General features: G+C 46.1%; 1 protein-coding gene across 2 annotated transcripts in view; it reads right to left on the bottom strand.

Annotated features, from left to right (window-relative positions):
* FBLN2 (fibulin 2) overlaps positions 1 to 16,572 on the bottom strand; it is a 185,095-nt gene that overhangs the window by 6,674 nt on the left and 161,849 nt on the right. For both annotated transcript variants that reach the window (XM_075073117.1, XM_075073116.1), the window contains exons 13-16: positions 13,220 to 13,348; positions 12,608 to 12,733; positions 9,981 to 10,097; positions 7,683 to 7,811 (exon numbers count right to left, since the gene is read on the bottom strand). In XM_075073117.1, the coding sequence (XP_074929218.1) occupies positions 7,683 to 7,811; positions 9,981 to 10,097; positions 12,608 to 12,733; positions 13,220 to 13,348 (501 nt within the window). The remainder of the gene's footprint in view (positions 1 to 7,682; positions 7,812 to 9,980; positions 10,098 to 12,607; positions 12,734 to 13,219; positions 13,349 to 16,572) is intronic.

Below are 16,572 nucleotides of genomic sequence, written 5' to 3'. Positions count from 1 at the left end.
AGAGTCTCTGGGTCTTGGGGTCCCTCCAGGGAAGGTTTTGGGGAGACCAGAGGGGGCCAAAACCCTGGAATTTTTGGATGGTGGCAGCGAGATCAAAGCTAAGCTGGTAATTAAGCTTAGAAGGGTTCATGCTAGGTACCCAGATTTCTGGACGCTAAGGTCCAGATTTGGGAGTTAGGCTTATGATAGCGCCCACTTGGCATTGTTCAGAAATCTGCATTTGCTCATGCAATCATCATGTGTGCATCTGTGCAAGAAAACAAGCACCTTGTCACACAGTTACTTCTGCTGCATGGTTAAGTGCCAGTTTATACGCACAAAAAAACCGGTTACTCTCCTTTTTGTAACTCTTGTTCTTCGAGATGTGTTGTTCATGTCCATTTCAAGTAGGTATGTGTGCGCCACGTGCACGCCAGCGGGAAGATTTTCCCTTAGCAGCATCTGTAGGGTTGGCCCTGGCGCCTCCTGGAGTGGTGCCTCCATGGCGCCCTATATAGGGGCTCACCGACCCTCCACCCCCTCAGTTCCTTCTTGCCGGCACTCTGACAGAGAGGCAGGACGATGGGTATTGGAATGGATAGGAACAACAAATCTTGAAGAATGTGTGGATTGAGGACTACATGGCAGCCCTGAATATCTCCTGTGTTGAGACCTGAGTCAGGAACGGCGCCGAGGAGGCCTGTGCCCTTGTGGAGTGGGCTGTGATTGGCGGGGCAGGCACCTTGGCCTGACTGTAGCATTTGCGGATGCAAGCCGTGATCCACAAGGAGATACACTGTGAAGACATGGGAAGCCCCTTCATCCTGTTGGCCACAGCTACAAAGAGTTGGGTGGATTTCCTGAACGGTTTAGTTCGTTCAGTATAGAATGACAGGGCCCTGAGAACATCCAGGGAATGCAGCCTACGCTCTGCATTGGAGGAGTATGGCTTAGGGTAGAACACAGGGAGAAAAATGTCCTGACCCATGTGGAATTGGGAGACCACCTTAGGAAGGAATGCTGGGTGTGGCTTGAGTTGGACTTTGTCTTTGTGGAATACAGGGTATGGAGGCTCGGACGTCAGCGCTCTGAGTTCCCATACCCTCCCGGCCAAGGTAATAGCCATGAGGAATGCAACCTTATAGGAGAGATATAGCAACGAGCACATAGCCGGTGGCTCGAAAGGGGGCCCTGTGAGGGTGGAGACGACCAAATTAAGGTCCCAAGCCAGGACTGGTTGTCGAGTATGCGGGAACAGACTATCCAGGCCCTTGAGAAAGCAAAAAACCAATGGGTTTGCGAAGACTGAACCACCTTCAGCTTCTGGGTGGAATGCGGAGATGGCCACTAAGTGGACCCGAACCAAAGAGAGGGAAAGTCCTCGCTCTCTCAACTGGAGTAGGCAATCAAGAGAGGGATCGGAGCAAGCAATGGAGCCTGTCCCTGCTGTTCAGCCAAGATGTAAAAAGGTTTCCACTTGGCCATATATGTGGCCCTGGTGGATGGTTTTCTGCTACCGAGGAGGATTTGTCTGACCTGCTGTGAGCATTGCATTTCCACTGGGTTTAGCCATGGAGCATCCAGGCTGTGAGGTCGAGGGACTCCAGGTTTGGGTGGCAGAGGTGGCCCCAATCCTGCATGATCAGGTCCGGGAGAAAGGCAATGTTAGTGGTGCCTGTATGGACATGTGCATCAGCAACCAGCCAGCGCGATCAGTATGATATGAGCATGACCCCTGCGTATCTTGAGAAGTACCCTGTGGACTATGGGGATGGAGGGAAGGCACAAGGCAGGCCACCTTCCCATGAGAGGAGGAAGGCATCTGTTAGAGACCCTGGACTGCGCCCCATGAGGGAGCAGAACTGTCAACACTTCCTGTTGTCCCTTGAGGCAAATAGGTCTATCTGGGGATAACCCCAGAGATGGAAGATTGAGCATGCCACGTCTCAGCAAAGGGACCACTCGTGGCTGAGGGCATCCGCCAGGCCGTTCTGCACCCCCAGGAGGTAGGATGCCATTAGGTGAATTGTGTTCTGTATGCAAAAGTCTCATAACGTGAGGGCTTCCCGGCACAGGGGAGAGGTGTGCGCACCCCTGTTTATTGATATAGAACATTGTCCGTGAGAACTGCGACACACCTACCTACCAAGCGAGATTTGAAAGTGAGGCAGGCAAAGTGAACAGCCCATAGCTCCCCGACATTGATGTGCAAGGAGAGGTCCTCTGGGGACCAAAGGACTTGAGTCCTGAGATTCCCAAGATGCACTCCCCACCCCAGATCTGACGCATCTGTCACCAAGGAAAGGGATGGCTGAGGGCTGGTGAAGGGTACTCCCGTACAGATCAACCGTGGGTCGAGCCATCACTGGGGAATCCAGCACCGCTCGAGGAAGCGTCACCACTGAATCCAGTGTGTCCCTGGTTGGTCGGTACACAGTCGCTACCAGGACTAAAGAGGGCGCAGCCTGAGCCTGGCGTGGCTCACTACATAGGTGCACGCAGCCATATGTCCCAGCAACTTGAGGCAGTTCCTCGCTGTGGTGGTTGGGAGACGACGGAGACCGAGGATGATATCAGACATGGACCCTAACCTGGTCTCCGGTAGGTATGCTCTGGCCTGTGTTGAGTCCAAAACTGCCCCTATGAACTCTCTCCGTTGGACAGGAGACAGGGTAGACTTGGCCTCATTCAACAGGAGACCAAGCTCGAGGAAGATCTGTCTGATAAAGACCACCTGAGCCTCCACCTGTGCCTTGGCAAGGCCCTTGATGAGCCAATCGTCCAGGTAGGGAAACACTTGAATTCCGTGCTTGTGCAAGAAAGCTGCCACAACTGCCATGCACTTTGTGAAGATCCTTGGGGCCACTGACGGGCCAAAAGGCAGGACTGTGAAATAGAGATGGGTGTTGCCCACTACGAACCTGAGATAACATCTCTGCTGAGGGATTATTGTGATATGGAAGTATGCATCCTTCAAGTCGAGGGCGGCGTACCAGTCTCCTGGATCCATGGAGGGGATGATGAAGGACAGGGATACCATATGAAACTTGAGCTTCTTTACAAACTTGTTCAGACGCCGCAAGTTCAGAATGGGTCTGAGGCCCCCTTTCGCCTTCGGTATTAGGAAATACAGGGAGTAAAAACCCCTGCCCAAGAGTTCCTAAGAAACTTCCTCCACTGCCCCACTACAAGGAGGGACAGCACTTCCTGAATTAGAAGTTGCTCATGAGAGGGGTCCCTGAAGAGGGACAGGGAGAAGGGCTGGTGAGGCGTGGGGAGGAGAATTGGGTAGAATATCCCCTCTCTACCGTGCGGAGCACCCAACTGTCTGATGTGATTCTTGACCAGGCACGATAGAAGGGGGACAGATGTGATGAAAAGGTAGAGTTAGTAGGATCCAGAGTCCTGACTGGTAGGTTGCCCTTGACCACACCATCAGATTTGGGGTCTAGGCCCCGACGGAGACTGTGGCTGACTGGACAACTGGCTGGAGGGCTGTTGTTGCCTCTTTCTGTCATTTCTGCTTTGCCTATGTGAGGGCTCCAGGAGATTCTGGGGCTAGTACAGTTGTGGAGCCGGCTTCAGCCTGAATTGCCTGCGTTGGGTGGCTGTGGTGTGCAGGCCTAGCGAGCGTAAAGTAGCCCTTGAGTCCTTTAGGCTATGGAGCTTCTTGCCCATCTTCTTGGAGAAGAGCATGGGCCCCTCGAAGGGGAGGTCCTGGATGGTCTGTTGGACCTCATGTGGAAGGCCTGAGACCTGAAGCCAGGCTCCCCGCCGCATGACCAGCTCGGTTGCCAGCGTGCGGGAGGCTGCACCTGCTGCATCCAGGACCGCTTGGAGGGATGCCCGGGAAATTAGCTTCACCTCCTCTACCAGAGCAGAAAATTCTGTTTGCAATTCCTGGGGAAAGAGTTCAGCGAACTTGGACAAGGCCAAGCACATGTTATGGCCATACCGGCTCACTATAGCCTGTTGGTTGGCTATACGTAGTTACAGACCCCCCGTTCAGTACACCTTTCTACCAAAGAGGTCTAACTTCTTGGCCTCCCTGTTCTTTGGTGTAGACCCTTGGAACCCCTGACGCTCCCTCTAGTTGGCTGCATCCACAACCAGAGGGTCTGGGGGAGGGTGGTTATTTAGGTGCTCATGGCCCTTATAGGGTACAAAGTAGCGCCTCTCTGTCTTTTTGGCCGTAGGGGCCAACAAAGCTAGTGTCTGCCGCAAGGTGCGGGACGTATCAGCTATCGTTTTGATCAATGGTAGGGCAACCCTAGATGGGCCTGAGGGGGCCAGGATGTCCACTATCGGATCTACATCCACCTTAATCTCCTCCGCTTGGATCGCCAGGCTCTGAGCGGCACGCTTAAGTAGCTGCCGAAGCACTCGGTTGTCCTCTAGGGTCGGTGTTGCTCAAGTTCCCACAACCACCTCATCCATCGAGAAAGAGGAGGAGATCACCTGCAAAGGGCCTTCCTCTGTACCCACAGCCTCTCCAGGGTTCTGCGGCACACGGTACTCTGGTTGCAAGGCCGGTGTGGATGTAGGATGCGGCACCGCGGCCGGTACCAGGGTCAATGCTGAACGACGAGGCATGCTGGGCGGTGCCTGCGGTGTTGGAAACATGATCCCTGTCAGTGCCTGTGTCTGACTAGGTGGTGCCAGGTTCTGTTGTGGCACACTTCTGTCGGACAGTGGTGCTGGAGGCATTTGTGCCAGAGTCACCAACGTCGAGGAGACTGACACACACCTGGAGTGCGTGCCGTGCGCCTGTCCCAGGGACTGATGGTAGGCCCAGGGAGTCCAGTACGGCCACTGGGAGGGTGGTTGCCACTGTTGCTGACACTGTGCTAGGTAAAGTCTTTGGCTTGCCTGGGAAGCCGACCTCCTGCTCCTCGATCTACTGGAATGGTAGGATTCTACCTCCGAGTCCGATGTCTCCGAATAGGAGGACCAACGGGGAGCAGTGCCCCCTGTTGCCAGGGAGCGGTGTCGCAAGGCCAGGGAGCACGCTCTTTGTGTCGGTGCCGCCGGTGCAGCACAGGGCATGGACTGGGGTGACATCATGGCCGGCTTGTACCTTGGATTGGGCCGTGTCTGGCGGCTCTTTCCAACAGCGTGGAGAGGCCAGCACCAGGAGGCTTAATAAGTTAGAGGCCACCTTGAATGTCTCCGGCGTCAATGGAAGACACACATCCTTGCTGAGCTCTGGGGATCTAGAGTGGTCCAGACTCTACTGCACCCCCACTGGGGCGGGAGTCAACGGGACCTTGGGAGGATGTGGTTGTGGCTTGGCTTGTCCCATCGCAGTCATGGACGCCGCCAGCCTTTTAAGGTCCTGTGGGGTGATTGGTCCCTCACTGGCCTCTTCTTTTTCGCAGGCACCAGAGATGGTGATCGGTGCTGTATGGAAGCCGATTTTCTGTGTTCCAATTCTCTCCGGTACTGGGACTTAGAGGTCTTAGACTGGGCCTCCTGTCTTGTTAGCGGTGCCGGAGAGCTGCGCACTGAGGATGAGGTGCTGGGCGGCAGACTGGCATGCTCAGGGTCCGAGTGTGGCCATAAGGCCACCTTCATCAGGAGCACTCTGAGTCTCTGCTCTCTATCCTTAAAAGTCCTGGGACGGAATCCCCTGCAGATAGTGCACGGTCTCTTTGGTGGCTCTCCTTGAGGCACCTCAAGCAGGACAAGTGCGGGTCACCCTTTGGCATAAACTTCCCGCAGTCTGTGCAGAATTTAAACTCTGGGGACCTGGGCATGCCCCAGAGGGGCAACGAGTCCATTGGGGGGGAAGCCCCCCAACAACTATTAACTATCTACAACTAACACTAACTCTAAACTATGAGAGAGGAAACAACTATGTACACTTAGACAAGACACTGCTAGGCTTGCTGCAAGAGCGAGCAAAGTTCCAGCTGGCCATCATCAGTGGCAAGATGGAACTGAGGGGGGTGGAGGATTGGCGGGCCTCTATATAGGATGCCATGGAGGCGCCACTGCAGGGGCCGCCAGGGCTGACCCTACGGACCCTGCTAAGGGAAAATCTTCCGGCTGGCATGCACACACACCTGCTTGGAATGCACATGAACAATCACTCGAAGAAGAATATATGATGGCCTCTACATGCATATTTTTCCAAACATCAATGTAGATATGTGGTTGTACAGCTGAAAATAAAGAGAATACATTTTTTGGAGAACCTTGAAAAATTTTCCTTGAAAATATCACTATATAGTTCACTCAGTGGGAAATCCACACAATGCTGGGCTCCTGCTGTGAAGGTTGAAAGAGGGTGCAGTTGAAAAGAGGGTGACAACTGCAAGTGTAACTCACTGGTCAGTGTGTGTTACGCATACCCTTCTATGCCTGAGCCACAGAGGGTATGGGTCTCTTAGAGCTCTGAGCTACAGAGAGCCTGGCTATTCAGCTCAGCAGTAGTGACTCATACTATTAAGTCTGAAGTAACCTGGTTCAAATTCCAGAATTCACAACGATAGCAGCTGTTATACAGGCAGCCTCAGATCATGTCGTCTGCACATAACAGAAATGGAGAGAGGATCATTAAAGCTACTGTAGGTGGGCAAAATAAATGTTTCCTCTGACTTCCATGAAAGAGCTCATACATGTTTTTACACATTCTAACTCCACTGAAGTCAGAGGAGTTATGCCCGAGTTTTATTGGTGAGAAGAATCAGAACCCAAGAGTTGAGTTGTGCAACTAAAAAGTGTGAAGATGCCCTGAAAAACTAGGAGCACAGTAAATGCCTGATAGCTAGTGTAACTGACCACTCTAATGCATACAGGGTGATAAGTAATCAGCTCTTCAAACATCATTACATGACAAGCTCATCTTTCGAAATGGAGGATTTTAACTTCAAACATGTACAGCTGCGCTGCAAGTGAAAACATTAGCCATCTTAAATACATTGCTGTGATTTTATGGGAGTATTTAGTCCAGTGTGGTTTATATCTTATTGTTTACTAAATGCTAGGCTATACTGGTAGCACTTTAACATGCCTTGTGTGGTCACGGCACAGTGCTGGGAGAGGGCTCTCCTAGTGCTCCAGAAAAACAACCTCAATGAGGGACGTAGCTCCCAGCACCGGGGCACTGTTTATACTGGCGCTTTACAGCGCTGCAACTTGCTGCACTCAGGGCAATGTTTTTTCACACCCCTGAGTGGGGAAGTTGCAGCGCTGTTAATTGCCAGTGTAGACAAGCTCTTAGGCCAACATTTTCAAACGTGTATGCCTTGTAATTAGGCCCTTAAGTCCATATTTAGTCTTCTGAATTTGGTCTCCTAATTTTCAGAAGCATTGAGCTCCCACAACTTCCATTGAAGTTAGAGATTTGGGGGTTCATAACCTCTGAAAATCAGCCCACTTACTTAGGTGATTAAATATGGATTTATCCTGCCTGTATAACTTTAGGTACCTAAGTGAAAATGTTTACCTCAAGTTGTACAATACAGTGATTTCCATTAAAAAGTGGATTAAATAGTTAATACATAGTTATTTCTTACTCCAAATATAGGGGGAAAACTGACCCCTTTGATACCGATATGTGGCAACTATTGCCACGTGTTACTATTTTATGGTGATCGTTGTATAAAATAGAGGTTTGACTGGATAACCCTAAAGTTCTAGATCATATCCAGAACTGACAACAAGATACAATCTTTCCAGTCCCTTAATCTTATTCTCACCTCGACACGTTCTTCCATTTGCTGCCATAGTATATCCCTGCTCAGGACAAGCACATTGGTAACTACCAGGAACATTCACACAGCGGAAAGTGCAAAGAATACCCGCACTTTGTGTGCACTCATCAATATCTGGAATTAAATGATTACAAAAGCATTAGAAAAGTGACAGATGTAAACGAAGAGAAAATGGAACACAAGGAAATTCCGATGGCTCTGATACAGATGACGTCAGATGAAATCCCTCATCTCACCTGTAATAGGTTTTATTTAACAAGCACCCAACTCTGAAAGTCTGACTTTGCTGTAGGGGCGTTTATGGTGTTTTATGAAGCGCTCAGTGCAAAGCTCCCCCCTTGCTCTCCCCTTACATGTTTGAAAATTACTATCTGACAACTTAAAAGTAATGCAGAGCAGCAGTAAACGAAGCATATGTCTGGGTTTATACTCTCCTGTAGCTTTCCAAATTCAGAATTCTTCTAGAACTTTTAGGGGAGCTTTTTCAGACCTTAACAGAAGGAATCAGGTGTTTGACTGCTTCATAAACAAAAAGAGATTCTCTCCCAAGTATTTGTCAGGTGTCTGTTTTTTAAACACCTGTTTAGCAAACAAAACCCAAAGGCTCAGATCCTTCATCCTCTCAGACAGCACAGAGCAACCCAGAAAGCTGTCCTATAGGTGCAGCTGGAAACTGTCTATACATCACCTGCTCCTGACTTCTGGTGCAGTTTGGTGTCAGAGCAAGCTGGGGGAATGACCAAAATATGATGAACTTTGGTGATCCACAATAGCATAACAGCTCCAAGGGGACCATTACAGCCAGTGGAAGTCAGAGCAGGCCTTAAACTCAGCTATGGTACTGCAGAGGTTTTAGATCAGTGGTTCTCAACCAGGGAGTATGTGTACCCCTGGGGGTACTCAGAGGTCTTCCTTGGGGTACGCAACTCATCTAGATCAGTGTTTCTCAACTTGGAGGTTTCAGTTCTTGGGGGGGGGTGTCACAGGACAGTTTTAGGGGGGCTATGAGTAAAGCTATAAACGGGGGTTGACTGCCCGCTGGCTGCTGCTCCCGGGAACCGCTCTCTGGACAGCCTCTGGGTGCCCTGGGCCACTGTTCCAGCCGCCCCAGGACAGCTGCTGTTCAGGAGGTCCCCAGGGCATCCCCAGGACCACTGCTCAGGCACTCTTCAGAGCTAGCCACACCAGCAACTGTTTTGGCGGTCCCCAGAGCCAGCTGCACGGAGCCGCCCGAGCAGTGGCCTGTGCAGTTGGCTCTGGGGCAGCCCCCAGACTGCTGCTTGGGCGCTCCCTGGGGCTGCCCCCAAGACCGCTGCTTAGGCAGTCCGTGGGACCAGCTGCTCGGATGGCCCTGAAGTCAGCTGCACTAGCCGCTGTGGAAGTCACGGAGGTCGTGGAAAGTCACGGAATCACGGAGTCACTTCCGCAACCTCTGTGAAAGTATCATAGCATTAGTCATAAGTGGAGGGCCGGCATTAGGAGGTGGCAAGCAGGATAACTGAGTTCCACAGGGGGCCCAGCGAAGCTAAGTTACATGTTTCATCCCCACTGCCAAGGCTCGGGCTTCAGACAAGACTCACAAGTGAAAAATAGGCTCACGTCTCACACTGAAATATAAGTATACAATATTTATATTCCAATCCATTTATTTTGTATTTATGTGGTAAAAATGAGAAAGTACTGGTAATCAATTTTTTGGTAATAGTGTGCTGTGACATTGTAGTCCGATTTTGAAAGCAAGTAGTTTTTAGGTGAAACTTGCAAGACAAATCAGACTCCTGAAAGGGGTACGGTAGTCTGGAAAGCTGGAGAGCCACTGTTTGGATGATAAAGTTTCAGAAAAGCAGCCCGACTAAAACCTCGTACTTGTCTTGCTCAGACTTCAGTCTCTTGCCACTGTGAGGCAATAATCTCACTAGTTTCTTCAGTCACGCACAGGTTCCTACAGCAAACCTAGGCTATACATCCTGGCTCCTGTGAAGTCTGATTTGTATTGCTCTGGTGGAGCAAAGCAGACTTAAATCTGCTCTAAGTGGGCGGCTGAGATTTCCCTTTGCACAGGAATTCTCCAATAGGATACATAGGTACATTGTTTCTGGCCTTATGCCACCCCCTTCTCACAGCCCCCAGCACTGGAGGCATGCCCAGTGCACTGCTACACTCCAATAACTGCCAGTGGCTAGAACAACCCTTTGCGGCCACTGAAGCAGGGCATAAAATTCAGAGCCTTAGACACTCCCTGCAATGTACAAAAAGTACAAACGACATGAACAGCATCCGTACCTTTACAAGAATGGCCGTCTTCTGCTAGCTGGTACCCTTGCCTGCAGTAACACTGATAGGAACCATAGACATTGGCACACTCTTGACTGCATGGAGTGCTGTCACATTCATTCACATCTGTATCCAAAAATAAACAAAGGTATTGCTACACTGGAGCAGAACAATATCTACTACAGTTTCCTGCCTCTGACAGCAGCTAGAACCAGATTTGGCCATAAGCCAATCACTAGCAAAGAGGGCTACAGGAAAATTTCTCCTGTGAGCAGATTATTCCATAATTGCGTGAGGAACTATAGCACTTCCATAATAATATATAATTAATACATTAGAGTTGGTGAAAAAAGGCCAATTAGTTTCTGCAAAATAAATAAATAAAAATAATTCAAAGGAATGAAATAATTTTCAATGTTTTGTCATTGCACAATTCTTTGTTTTGATATATTTTGATTTAAATCTAAACAAAAAGAGTTAAGTTTTCATTTCTTTTGGTTTTTTCTCCCCTCTCCTTTTATTCCCCCTTTTCTCCTCTGGAAAAGAAGGATTAAGGAAAAGAAGTGGGGAGAGGGAGGAGATCAGAAAATGGAAACCAAAACCTTTCTATTTTGATTCAATTTGAATTTTTTTGTTTTGATGAAAATTTGGAAGTTTCAAATGATCCAAAAAATTCTGGAAGAAAATTTTTATTTTTTTGAATTGTTTCATCTGAAACAGACAAATCACAAAAAGTTGTGAAAAAAATCAAAACATTACATTCTGACATTTTCAGAATGAAGCGTTTCAAATTTTCTATTTGAAATGGCTTTTCCTTTTGAATTTTGCTTTTATGTTATTTTTAAAAAGTTAAAAACCCCGAAAAGAAAATGAAATATTTAAGTTTGTCTCTGTAGCAAAGAATAAAATATAGCAGCTATACCAGGATATAGAGGTGAAATATAAGTATTAATTAATGTTGTAATATGGGGCTTACTGGACTTAGGCCAGTAAGATATTTAGCTTAGCCCAAACAGGGCCTCACGTCAACTAGTTGACTGATGAATAACCTTGAATGGGAAATTGTGCTAAGTGCTGATGTTTGGGAAAAAATATATTGAAATGTATCTGCTAACACTGTAAGATGCCAGTTAAAACTGGTTGTAATATTTTGGGGATTTTTGCAGCTATAGGGTGACAGCACTGTGCTATCCACAAGTCGTTACGGTGGTTGAGGGACAAAAATGTTAATGAGTAGAAGGGGAAAGTTAGCCTATGAAAAATGGGGCACCCCAGATTTAGTGGAGAGTGAAAGTACAGATAACGAAAACTGGGTTGAAACCTTCATAAATGGTATAAACGCCAGTGGGAGTTAGTATAAGACATAATAAAAGTTGTGTCCCAGTCTGCATGTCTTGAGAGTCACCTGGATGACACCCACTGGTGAAGATGGTGATGATGAGCAGGAGTAAGATGATTACTGAGACTCTCGGGCTCCCCAGTAGGAGATGTGAGTGATACCAGTCAGAGGGCTAAACACTTTGTACTCTCTTTCTATCTACGGCTGTATTTCAGTGGTTGTGGGATTATTCATCAGCTAAGTGGATTTGTTAATAAGTGGACCTGTGATAATTAGCAACTTCTTGTGTGCTCCCTGGGTCCCCCATTATAATAACATTGATAATAATCTTCCTGAGGCTGTAGCCACTCAGGATACTGAACTTTTATCAGCTACTGCTACCTACAAAAATAATCAACACATCAATCCATCAGTTAGACTCTACAAGTCAAACAAAATATTTAGTCTGACCTGAAGAGAATTTTGTTTTTCACTTTTTCAGTTTGATGAAACAATTTTCTTTTGTGTTGACCTGCAACATTTTTTGCAGTTCAGTCATCAAACTGAAAAAAAAATCAGTTATTTGCATAACTCTAACTGAAAAGATTAGCTCTATAAACACAATGTGTCAAGCTCATGCACAACTACTGGAGATATACCTACTTTCCTGCTCAGTCAGTCTAGAAGAGTTTCTCAGAATGCATTAGAAACATGATATTCCCGGTCTCTTGTGCTGCTACTTGTTCCCAGATCATAATGTGAAAGTTACTGAAACTACCTGAAATAGTATGAAAACTGCTACTGGGCAGTTGGGAAGCACAGCTGCTAAAAAACAAAGGCAGATTCACAACTGCAAGTCAGTTTGCTTCTTTACCTGCAAATATTGTAACCACAAAGACGGAGGACACAGCTATGAAAGAAGTTGACAAGGTGGGGGAAAGAACAGAGAGAAAAAGGTGAAAGCCACAAGAAAGAGGCGCTCTATGTCATCTCATATAATGGCTTTTCAGCATTTCATTTCTTGTTTAGTAGAAATGACCTGCCTTGCCTACCACCCCTGGTGATAGAGTGTATGGGATGTAATGATGCTGGAGAAGCTTTACATACATATTGCAAGTTTAATAAATACCTTAACTACATTGCAGTTTGAGAGCCATTCTAAGGATGCTTGCAATGTGAAATTTTAGTGTTTACAAAGCCTCAGAGCATTCATGAATCATGGGTTCTTATATCAAATGCCACTCAAACTTCCTTTCCTATAGTCTTTCTTCCTCCAATGCAGACTTTGTCCTAAAAGGAAAGGAAAGCAGTCCGGTACCTTCACAGTGCTTCCCATCATAGGCCAAGCGGAATCCAGATGAACAAGAGCAACGGTAGGACCCAGGAGTGTTCTCACAGGTGTGCTGACACAGCCGTCCTGGGTAATTCCAGCACTCATTTATATCTGTCATCAAAACAAGCAAACAATGGGAAAACACAGGATTCGAGAGAGACATGGAAGGATATTTTAAAGATGCCAGAGATCGATCTGTACTGTGTGAAATGCTGCAACCTTGATTTTTTATATTGTCTGGCTTTGTACTCTAATCGGCATACAGTGATGATAAAATATAAACAGCTTTATCCCAGTGTATGTGAAGATTTTCAGAAAGGTACATTCTGCAGCAGAAGATATTTAACCCAGACAAAAGTACTGTGCAGATGACCTCAATCAATAACCTACCATTGAGCTAAACTGAGAACATGTGCTCCATAATGATACAGAAGAATGGTGGAGGTTGGTCACAATGAATGAAGGTAGTTGGGGAAGCAATTCTATCATCTATTTTGAGCTACTGTAGAGCAGAACTAATAACGACACACTAAACAACAGCGTTAAATACTGTGAAGGCTCAATCAGTAGTTTCTGGTTGCTCTGTGCCTTACATACCAATGCAGGCTCTGTTGAATGCATCATACTGATAGCCCATCTTGCAGTCACAGCGATAAGCTCCAGGCAGATTATGACAAATCTGTCCCTCTCCACAGCGATGTATGCCTGTCTGACATTCATCAACATCTATAGCAGGAAAAAACATCAATTACTTTAAATATGAGAGGCGAAAGTGGTGGACATTCACTAAATGACATAGTTTAAGAAATGCCACACCAAGAGAAGTTTCAAGTAAAAGAATAAAAAGGAACGGAAACACTGTTAACTGTGTCAGGAAAAAATAATCATTTTTTTCTGCTCTGTTATTCTCACAGGTGGCTTCATGTATGGCCAGGCTCCTCTAAATCAAACGTTTGCGAAATAATACATTGTTTGAAAAGAAAGCAATGCTTGCAAACACCATGAATACCTCCCATGTTACCCCACATTTAGCTCTAAGCAAAATTTCTGGTTACTATGTGAAAACGATGCCATTTAAACCTATTTATCAATAGCATTTTATACTGACATTCTCCGATGTTGCTATATCAATTCATGTTGATATTACAAGTCAGTATGTTATAGCAAATCAGTCAGAGCAAAATAAGAACCAGCTCAAACTTCTGCTCATCTCCTGAGCCAAGCCAGACCTAATTTCTGGTTCAGATAAATTCCCACCTCTACTTGCATTGTTAACTCTTGTTCCATTTTCTACATTCTTCTCTTTCCCCAACCCGATCCTTCTCTCTCCTATGACCCAAAGCAATCCTTGACATTCTCCCATTTTCCATCCCCGTCTGATCCAAAATCCACTCCTGATACACCTCCCACCCCTTCCCAATTTACAGGTCACTAATCTCGGTCTCTCCCCTGCTCCCATTCTGTTCCAAGATGAGGATAAGAGTCTATTTAATAAAGGCTGATAGGACTGACAATGCAAGTAAAGATGAAGTCATATCAAACAGACATCTGTTTGTTCTCCTCTAGGATGGACAAGGTTCAGCAGTTTGGTTTGGATAACACTCCAACATTTAAAGAGCTTATTGATTATCTCAACCTTTTGAATTCTGCCTCTTCCCATCCCATCAGATCCTTCCCCCTCCTCCATATCCACCTCTTCAATTCCTCTGGCATCCTAACTCCCTCTCCCCAACAACCAATATGGCTAGCTTTGTTTAACATCATCTCAGAGGGCAGTCTAAGATCTGAAACGCTCTTTGCTGTGCTCTGGTTGGCTGCCCTATGCAAATTCATAGATTCTGGGACTTCTCCAGAAGGACACAAGAATGGATGGTCCCCCTCCACCCAGCTCTTTAAAATGTGGAGATAGCAAATCTCCTTAGGAAAAAAAAATGGACATTTTCTGAGCCTCTGCATGGATGCTTGCTGTGGTAGGTCTCTTGGGAGCCAAGAGAAAACAAGGGTTATTTATGCAGACTTCATATTGGTTTGGATGTGGTAAGAGATGTGGCTTCATGTTTGGTTCTGTTCTTATTTAGCACAGAGCCACACGTTTCTAATGACTACAGGCACTAGATTTGCAGAAAAGCCTATCCAGGAAAGAATTCCTGGAAGGGGGAAAGATTTTTGCTGAAACGCTGCCTCTCCACTTTCTTTAAGAGCACAGCAAGCATTAGGAAAAGGGAGTTTTTAATACAGATTTAAATCAGCAAATTGGCAATTTTATTTGCAGTGAATTCATTTGTGCCATTATTTCATTCATTTGTGAGAAACTGTATATTCCAGTGTAGAAGCCCCTGCCCTTAATTCGGTCTAGGACTTTTTTCAGTCTGAGGTGTGTATTTCAAGATAGTTACAATACTTTTCAATGAAATGTAAGGAGGTGGTTGCCAGTAACTGATCTGGTGAATTAGAAAGAATGAACACATTCAGGATGAAGTCTCTAAACAGAGGAAGACGACCACACAGGCTCAGTTCTGCTGCAGAAACATGTCCAGATGATCTATTTCTATTACTATGAGTTAATCTGAAGTCCTATTAACCATCACAATGCCCTGAAGAAATAGATTTTATCATAGAAAGGGGAAATTGGAACCACATGGTTTTCTTTTTTCTTCTACATACTCTTTCCTTATTTAAAGCAACCATACTAAAACATTTAGACTGAAAACAGAGGCACACCTCACATAGCCGGAGGCAGAGAGCTTGCATGTGGCATAGGTCATATTAATATGAAACATTTCTTTCCCTAAACCAAACAGAAAAGCAGATTCCTACACTCTCTAGATGTGGCAAGCTACCATAAGAATTTTCTTGTACCTGGACCTAAAAACTGTGCCAATCATTTAAATTAAAAATGTGGAGAAACATCTGTAATTGCAAGAATTACATTATCTCATCCCCATAACCACACAACCCAGCCATGTATGAGTAATGTGTTTTTCCTCCTTAAAAAAAAGGAAAAAAGAAAAGAAAACGACCCATTTTTCTCAGGCCAGCAGTTTGAAAACTCAAAAGATAGAGAAACACTAGCCATCACAAGTCAACTTTGATACTGGTCTTAAAACAAAGACCTTTTAAACTAATGCTGGGACTTTGGAGCTGCTTGCCATAGGCTGTCACTCTGCAGAAAAATGATATGTTGTTCTAATCCAGGGTGTGAAAAGGCTTTGTCCTGTTTTGATACTAGCTTTCATGGTCCCAATGACTAGTGCCAGGAAAGAGCCTCAGCTGGTATAAGTTGAAACAGCTTTGTTGACCTCAGTGAAGTAACACTGATTTACACTAGCTGAGGATCCATCCTAGAGTGTTGATGCTTTCCATTGCGAGGGACAGGAGCATTTATTTTCTCTGTGTGTCCATTGGGGTATCTCCCTGCTTGCTAAATGATAATGGATGAAAGATGAGTGCATCTCTTGATTAAGATCAGCCAACTCATCCCCCTTTACAATTGTACCAGCAAGCGTTCTTAACCTTATCATTATCTAGTTATTTTTAATAGTCCCAGTCTATAGGCTGAGTCCAAAACTTGCCCATCTCCCCACCTGGAGGAGTTAAGAGGTCTGCGACACTCTGCGGATAGTAATGGAGAAGTGAGATATGTGGTGGTAACATCAGATAATGTGTAATGCTGAAGGTGGGAAGCTCATCTTACATGTGTCCTGTACCCACACCACTGCTCTCTGCTATGGGCCTTTTTCTTGTTTAGCCTCTTTGTCTTTTGTAGTTTATTAAACCATTAACTATGAGCAAAGTCAGAAAATAAATGAATGGGACTTTACTCTTTCCATCCCTTCCCCTAAATTCACAGAAAGGCTGATTTTGTTCTTTTCACATTCTCTGTTCACTGTAAGGATAATCAATGGATATTTGTAGTATTGGTCAGCAAACAGCATTTGGATTTACTGGAT

The sequence above is a fragment of the Chelonoidis abingdonii genome, chromosome 17 (assembly GCF_003597395.2).
Source record: "Chelonoidis abingdonii isolate Lonesome George chromosome 17, CheloAbing_2.0, whole genome shotgun sequence".
NCBI classification, from domain to species: domain Eukaryota; kingdom Metazoa; phylum Chordata; order Testudines; family Testudinidae; genus Chelonoidis; species Chelonoidis abingdonii.
The sequence above is the reverse complement of the archived record's forward strand: the minus strand, read 5'-3'. Positions and strand labels throughout refer to the sequence as shown.